Below are 8,408 nucleotides of genomic sequence, written 5' to 3'. Positions count from 1 at the left end.
CATTCTATAGTGAAGTGTCTCCCGGCCTGTGGCAGGGGGTAGGAACTGGAGGAGCTTTAAGGTCCCTTCCAACCCAAACCAGTCTGGGATTCTATAAATGTAACACAGAGTCAGGTGTAAGCAGCCACCTGCTTCCTCAGGCTGCTACTGGGTTGAAATAGACCTCAGTCAGCTGGTCTAGAAATCAGTTGAGTGCTGAGCTTGGGTAATGAGTTTCCTTAGAGGCAACTTGTTGGCTTAAAGTGATGTACTGGTCAGCAGCATTTGCACACATGGATAAGGGGAGCAGTAGGAGTATCCTGGGGTGGGATTCAGGGAAACAAGAGACTGTTCTGGAGGAGATATATCCTAAATAAACACTGAGGTGACTCACAGCATCAGATCTGTTCACCTTAGAATATGAACATCTAGAAACAGTAGCAATGTGGTATTGAAACCAGAGAGAGCCCAGTGTTCCAACAGCACCATGCAGAGGTTATTCCCATCTCCTCCAGCACACAATACAATGTGCATAACAAACCAACACCTAGAAGGACAAGGTGAAGGGGGGTGATCTCTTCTACTCTTCAAAAGAAACACCCACTTACATGTTTTACATGCCAGGTACATTACAAAAATACACAGCACAGCCTTTAAAAATGAAGTTCCAATGCACACCTCCATCCAAACAAGATATTCCAACACTGAGAGCATCTGCTCCATGAACAGCCAAGAGGATTTAGTCTTACGTAGGTGGTTTATTGTAAGAATTTACAGATTTCTGGGGCTTTCCCATTTGTCCACAAAATAAGAGCAGTTTTGTTACCACAGACACGGGCAGGTTAAACCACATGCTCAGAAGAGCTCTTCACCTGTAAGGAAAGTGGAAGCAAATTAAACCTCTTCTATTTAATCAATCATGTAATAATTTTATCTCCTCCAATTTAACACTTCATAAATATTCTTTCCATCTTCCCCCAATTCTTTATCAAGTCAATTTTTCCCTTAAGTTTTAAATTTGGGAATATGCTTATTTTAACTACAGAAACCTCTTTAGGTAGAACATCTTATATACAGACATTCTTAAGTCATTGCACAGTATCAGGGCACTATGAAAACATTAAAACAGTAATTGAAAACTAATCCAATAACCCAGAAAGAAATAAAACCACCACAGAAAATCCTGTCAAATGATATCATGGATGTGTTTTGCTTAAAATCACTGACACTTCAATGCTTGTTCAAATTCAAACCAGCAGCAGGAGCTTTTGAGCTCTTTGGGAAGAGAAGTTTGGCTGATCAACACAAAACCACTGTATTCCAACTGATTCAGTTGACTTGGAGATTTTCTGTGCTGATCCATTCTAAAACACAATCTATTTTGTCAACTTTACCTCTTGGATTTGGCTGTAACCGCTTTTTTCCCCCCGATTAATCCCTGGTTATGGTATTATGAGAGAAAACAGAACAAGCAGGTTAGGAAGCAACTCATGCAAATTCAGGCAAAACTATGCATTTATGACCACAAATGTATTGTGAGGAGCACAATACAGCAGCTAACTGCTGCACAGTCGGTATTCCATGGTAGGTATTCCAGGCATTTTGTAAACAAGCAGGGTATTAACACACCTATTTGCATCTGGATATAGCACACATTAAGATGTCATACACATTGGGTAGATGAGGTTACAACTTGTGGGCCAAGCCCACACGTTTGTAACCTGCAGTACACGCAGTCACAAAGCTTTTCTCAGGGAAATAAGCAAAATATTGAGCTTCAAAGTATAAAATACACATTTTGTAGCAAGAGACTCTGGAAATTCCCTCCTCCTTCCATCCCCACCCCTAAACTCTGCTTCTAAATGCTGCCACAGGCTGATTTAGCCAAAAACTAAAGTTTCAGTCACCCGTGTTGCTCTCCCTCACCCACCACCACTCGGCTATCTGGGCAAAGTAGGAAAAGTCCAGGTGGAGGATGAAATCCACTGACAGCCAAAAGGAGGAACAAACACCAGCTGGAGCACTTCCCGTATGGAGCCAGGCTGATAACACTGGGGCTGTTCAGCCTGGAGAAGAGAAGCTGCGTGGAGACCTCAGAGCAGCTTCCAGTGTCTGAAGGGGCTACAAGGATGCTGGAGAGGGACTCTTCATCAAGGATTGTAGTCATAGGACAAGGGGTGATGGGTTCAAACTGGAACAGGGGAAGTTCAGGTTGGAGATAAGGAAGAAGTTCTTTACTGTGAGGGTGCTGAGGCGCTGGCACAGGGTGCCCAGAGAAGAGGTAAATGCCCCATCCCTGGCAGTGTTCAAGGCCAGGCTGGACAGAGCCTTGGGCCACGTGGTCTAGTGTGAGGTGTCCCTGCCCACGGCAGGGGGTTGGAACTGGATGATCTTACGGTCCTTTCCAACCCAAACCATACTATGATTCTATGTTCAGACAAAGGCATGTGTTGAGGCTAAAGATCTATTCTACCAGCGTTTTAAACTTAACCTGGCCAAACCCAAGCCTGTCAAACTTCACGCTTGTTAGTAGAACTGCACAAGCTGGAAAACTCAAGACTCATGCCATGGATTGTCTTCCCTTCAGTGTTACGACCTTCATGCCCTAACCTTCCCTGGTCACCTGCCTGAAGTAGGACACACACACATTACATGGCATTGCAACCACTCCTGTTTTACGTATCCACAGGTACTCACAGAGCAGCAGCACCAGAGATGATCTCAATAAGCTCCTTGGTAATGACGGCTTGGCGGGTACGGTTGAACGTCAAGGTCAGTTTGTCAATCATCTCAGCTAGGAAAAAACCATAAGATTTGGATTTAAACATGTAATAAGTATACAAATACAGATAGGGAGAAGATGTATGAACAGAGTATCAAGCAGTCTTGTAAATTCATGCCGACAAGGAAGAGGTTTGCTGCACTTTTCATTTTTTCCCCATAGGTAACACTCGATTTAGAAACTTGATAATTTGGCTTGAGGCATCAGAGTTAAGTATCTGAAGAACAGCTGATAGATAGTACACATGATGGTATGACACAGCCTATTTAACACAACAGAAGTATTCATTACTTGCTTTTAAATTAGATTTTACTGTCAATTAACTATATTGTGATTTCCTTCAAGTTATTGTGGCTCTGGCAAAAGGAAACAGATCTTTCTGAAGTGTTATTTCTTCATTTTTCTTCTAAACACAGAAGGTATCACCTCTCTCTGTCAAGATAAGAGAGGTAGCAGAAAGCCACACGTACAGTTCCAGATAGCCCAACTGCTCATCACACCAACTTCACTCAGTCACCAGTGTCCTTCAGGCAACACTACCCTTCTTAAGGCTGGAATCTCCTCAGCATGCCACATTAAAAGCTGTCTCCCACTAATACCAATTGCATATGCCATGCTCTACCCAGCCTGGACACCTTCCAAGGAATACTTGTGAGAAGGACATGGAGCTGTTGGAGCAAGTACAGAGGAGGCCACAAGGGTGACCAGGGGCTGGAGCACCTCCCATATGGAGACAGGCTGAGAACATTTGGGCTGTTCAGCCTGGAGAAGAGAAGCTGCGTGGAGACCTCAGAGCAGCTTCCAGTGTCTGAAGGGGGCTACAAGGATGCTGGAGAGGGACTCTTCATCAAGGATTGTAGTGATATGACAAGGGGTGATGGGTTCAAACTGAAACAGGGGATGTTCAGGTTGGATATAAGGAAGAAGTTCTTTACTGTGAGGGTGCTGAGGCGCTGGCACAGGGTGCCCAGAGAAGCGGTAAATACTCCATCCCTGGCAGTGTTTAAAGCCTGACTAACTCAAAACAGAATTGAGAGACAAACCAGCTCATTTCTTACCATTTTGGAAGCAAAGAATTACAAAAGGGAGGTCAGTGCTCTCATGCTAAAGTACTGAAGTCTCGAGAGACCCACAGAGTGGACTTACAGGCATTCTTGCTAGCATTGTCCATAGCGGTCATCCTAGCACTCTGCTCGCTGGTGGTGGATTCTTTCAGGGAGTAGTAGAGAATATTTGCTAGTGTAAATTCCTGGTAGTTTCTCAGCACATCAGCATCAATATCATCATAGATACTTAGGCTTTCTGTAAAATAGGAAAGAGCAGACTGAGAGAAATCCAGGACATACTATTTCTAGCAAAACAATACACCACCATGCAAAAGGCTGCTAGGCCAGCCTGTTTCTCTACTTCAGGCAATCCCAAGGGATTTTCTCTACCTATCCTGTGTCCTTTCATATTATCTTTGCTATTAAAAATTTTGTTAAGTATGTCATGTGATTAATTTAATACTCAGAAAGTCAGATTCTGATCAAGACCAAACACAGGACTGGCATGTTATGCTTAATTTTCCCACACAGTGCTGCAGAACCATTCTGGGGTGGTTTTACAGAGTCAATGCAAAGTCACTCCAGTGCTGAAAACACTGGAACTGACAGAGTTCTCCATATGCACAGCTCTTGCTTGAGAAAGAATCTCAAACCAAAATTAGTACAACCTTTCCTTTTAACCTCACAGCACCTTGTTAAGTCAGCTTTGGGCTGCCAAGATAACACAATCTGCTCAATTTACGATACATGCACGATATTATCAATACCATATTAGTTACACACACCACATTACCAATACCAATTATTAGTATCCTATTCCCATGTTCAGAATACTCTCTGTGTGATATATCACTTCACGTAACTGCTGGTTTCTAGTTTACTACTTACCAGAACCAGCAACTGTTTCAAAGGAGAAGATTGGTTTTTCATCGGTCTTGTAGGAGATGACAGACCTGGATAAAAACAGCATCTTCAGTTCAACTAACCCTAAATCGAGTGTTTAAAACAAAATCAGGAGAGGCAGCTTTTGGCCCCCAATTCCACAAAGTTCTGTTATAATCCTGATGAAGAGATCTCAGAAACCACATGGATACAACATGCTGACTGTAAATGTAATGTACAAAGAGAATTTCAATCACAAAAAAACCCACCAATGGCTCTTTCACACACAGAAAATACCCACTCCTCAAGAAATAAACATGACAAGTCATAATTTTCGTATTACTTGGAGACCAACGTGCTCTTTGAAGCTTTCTACCCACTACTTTTCCAGTGCAGTCCCAGTCTAATCTTACTTGAACCGATTGTAGATGACAGAGCCCTCATCGAATTCATAGCCAGAGTTTAACAGCTCCAATGCAATGACTGAGGCATCTCCAAAGCTCGGAGGTCTCCGTCCCACCTTAGCAGGAAGTAATTGCCATGTGTCCTGCAGGAACATGAGATCTGTCTTAGAAGCAAGTGGATGCTCTAATGTACAACTATGTGGCAGCAAGACTTACTTCCATTGAATACAATATCCTCCTTTCTAAGCTGTGTTGACATTTCTACCACAGAATACTAACAAAGCCACCAAACCAAACTTTTTGGGGGTTCTGGGACCCATCCTGTTTACCTCTGAAGGAGGCCTCTGATCTTGTCACCTACTCCAACCACCATAACTTCTTTTCCCGCATTTGAGAGGTTGGTAATCTCATTCTTCAAGGTTTTAGCAATAGATGTATGGATAGCACCACACAGGCCTCGATCAGAGGACACACCAATAAGGAGGTGCTTCTTCTTGTCCTCAGGTGCCTTTATTTCTGCTTTCTCATAGAGAGCTAAAAAAGAAAGGATGGTTAAGTTTTTAAGGGTGCCAAGAAGCAAATCGGTCATAGCAAAACACCTTTGAATTATTCCAATTAAAAACATTTCTAAAAGGGCTCCAAATCTCAGCCAGATTAATTTTTTCTCCCTCCTGTTCATTCAAGCTTGCACATGACCTGACCAGAGGTGACAGTGCAAAACCAGCCACATCTCTGATCGGGTATCACACAATCCATGCCATGACTTAGTTAAGGTCACTGCACAAAGCCAGTGCACCAGAAGCATGTGCAGCCCCAGAGTTCACAAGAAGGTCTTGCAAGTGGCTGTAGGTGCTATAGAGATACAACACAACTCCACTAATAGATAGAAGCAGGACAGATATTCTGAGCTGTGGTGCTCTGGCAAGTGACAAAACCAACCATGCAACCACCCGAAGTTAAAAACATAGTCAGAAATCATCATGAATTGGGGATGAATAGCTCGAAAGCTGCTCAGCAGAAAAGGACCTGGCGGTGCTCACTGATGGAGCTGAACATAAGCAGCTTGTGCCCAGGCAGCCAAGAAGCCACCAGCATCCTGGCCTGTATCAGCACCAGTGTGGCAGCAGGGCCAGGGCAGTGCTTGTGCCCCTGCACTGCGCACTGGTGAGGCTGCACCTTGAATCCTGTGTTCAGTTCTGGGCCCCTCACTACAAGAGAGACGTTGAGGTGCTGGAGCAGGGCGAGAGAAGGGTAGCAGAGCTGGAGCAGGGCCTGGAGCACAAGTGTCATGAGGAACAAGGACATGAGGGACCTGAGGGGTTTAGTCTGGAGAAGGCTCAGGGGGGTCCTTATTGCTCTCTACAACTGCCTGACAGGAGGATGGAGCCAGGAGGTGGCTGGTCTCTGCTCCCAAGGAACAAGGGATGGGACAAGAGGAAATGGCCTCAAGCTGCACCGGGGGAGGTTTAGCTGGAGCTGAGGAACAATTCCTTGCCCAGAGGGTGCTCAGGCATTGGAACAGGCTGCCCAGGGGACACATCCCTGGAAGTGTTCACAAACTGTGGAGGTGAAGCCCTCAGTGCCATGGGTTAGTGGTGGCATTGGCAGTGCTGGGGAACAGTTGGACTTGATGAGCTTTTCCAACCCACTTGATTCTATGATTCTACGAATTTCTCATTAGAACTCTTAAAAATCACTTTCTGTAAACTACTTAAAAGGAACGCTCAGAGTGGCCTCGAGATGCAAATTCTTTTGGGGAAAACCACTGAAAGGTTAAAAAAGTCCAGGCCTTTCATCACCCCCATGAAAACCTTCCTCTTCTGCTCCCACATCACCAGAGTCTCCTCTCACCCAGAGCTCCCGTTCCATAGATCCTGGCAGGCTTCAGCTCCCTCTCAGCTCTGGCATATTTTGCTGCAGAAACCATCTTCATGGACTTTGTAATTTTCTGAATGTTCTTGATGGACTTCAAACGCCTGGTAACTACAAGGTTAAGAATTGAAAGTCATGGGCTGTACTGGGCATAATGATATCAAAACCAAGCAATCAAACGCTAGCAACAGTCATCCCAAAGTATCTGGCCAAGTTCCTCAAAGAAGAAGAAGTAAACAAACAATGCACAAATAAACCTTAAAAAAGACCTTAGTAGTAACAGTAAGGAAGTAGTAAAAGTAGTCATCTGGCTCACCAAAATGCACCCCTACAAGAGATATGGTTTTCCTCCAGACATAACATTTATTTAATATTTAATCCAACATAAAATCTATTTACAATCCTCTTTCATTCCACTTCTGCCTGTTTCACAAATATATCATTAAAGGAATGTTGTCATCTTTCTCCCAGATGACAAGGAGAGAAAAGAAACAAGACCCCATATTATGAAGACCCAGAATGAACTTCCTCCTCTGCTTAGACTGTGGCAGAATGAGACTCATAAAAATACTGATGCAAAAAAGAAAGTAAAACAGGTGTTTGACAGACAAGCACAATTCCAAGGCAATATCCCTGTATAAGAACCTATGAAGAACAGCTAAATGAAGCATTATCAAAGCAGAACCATTCAGTCAACCTTTTTCCCCCCCAAATGCTACAGAAAAGGACAAGGAAATAAACATAAAAGAAATTAACTCTTAAAGGTGACTAAAATCTGGTTTCGCATATAGGATAATGTTATTTTGTACAATATCTTTAAGTAAAACTGTATTGGTTTGCTGAAATGGCATGTAAACTAGTGCTAAAGCTTTTTAGAGCAATGCCTTTTCTGAAGGACATTTGTTCAACACAGGACATGCTCATGGATCAACATTACAGTGTATCACAATGAATTTACACAACAGGTGACTTGTACTTGAATTTAGGGCTTTCCTGCAACACTTCCCCACTCTCAGAAGCAAACAAAACCAGCACTTACTGTCTTTTAAAGTTGCCATGTTCCTGACTTGGCCCCTGAAAACGAATGGGGGAGAAATTAGGATAGTTCAACTGGATCTGCAGCAAACCAAGCCCTGTCAAGGTTCTTAAGGGATGAAACCTTAAGAACTGCTGTTTCTTAAGAAGCATCTATAGCAGTGACAAGCTACTCTAAAGTGTGCATTGCACACACGGCTTCCATCCTTCTCCTCACCTCCTGTATCATTTCATGCATTACCACTGCCTCAAGCACAGTGTAAACGAGGGTATCAGAAGGCAACAGGGCATCAGAAAGGTAAAACGTCAAGAAAGCGCACTAGTTTTATTAACGATTAAAGCGAAGCAGAGGAGGGTACACCGCTTCCCGACAAGCACAGCCTGTCACACACAGAACTACCCTTTTAC

The 8,408-nt window shown here is 43.6% G+C and overlaps 1 protein-coding gene across 1 annotated transcript; it reads right to left on the bottom strand.

Annotated features, from left to right (window-relative positions):
- Window positions 1-2,672: 2,672 nt before the first annotated feature.
- ATP5C1 (ATP synthase, H+ transporting, mitochondrial F1 complex, gamma polypeptide 1) lies at window positions 2,673-8,035 on the bottom strand. The gene is given in 8 exon segments (XM_010021129.1): window positions 2,673-2,773; window positions 3,908-4,063; window positions 4,696-4,760; window positions 5,103-5,211; window positions 5,214-5,236; window positions 5,423-5,627; window positions 6,945-7,076; window positions 8,005-8,035. Coding segments are annotated over 8 exon segments (810 nt in total). The 5' UTR covers window positions 8,024-8,035.
- Window positions 8,036-8,408: the final 373 nt, after the last annotated feature.

This window comes from Nestor notabilis, unplaced genomic scaffold, assembly GCF_000696875.1.
Source record: "Nestor notabilis isolate BGI_N333 unplaced genomic scaffold, ASM69687v1 scaffold26128, whole genome shotgun sequence".
Lineage (NCBI taxonomy): Eukaryota > Metazoa > Chordata > Aves > Psittaciformes > Psittacidae > Nestor > Nestor notabilis.
The sequence above is the reverse complement of the archived record's forward strand: the minus strand, read 5'-3'. Positions and strand labels throughout refer to the sequence as shown.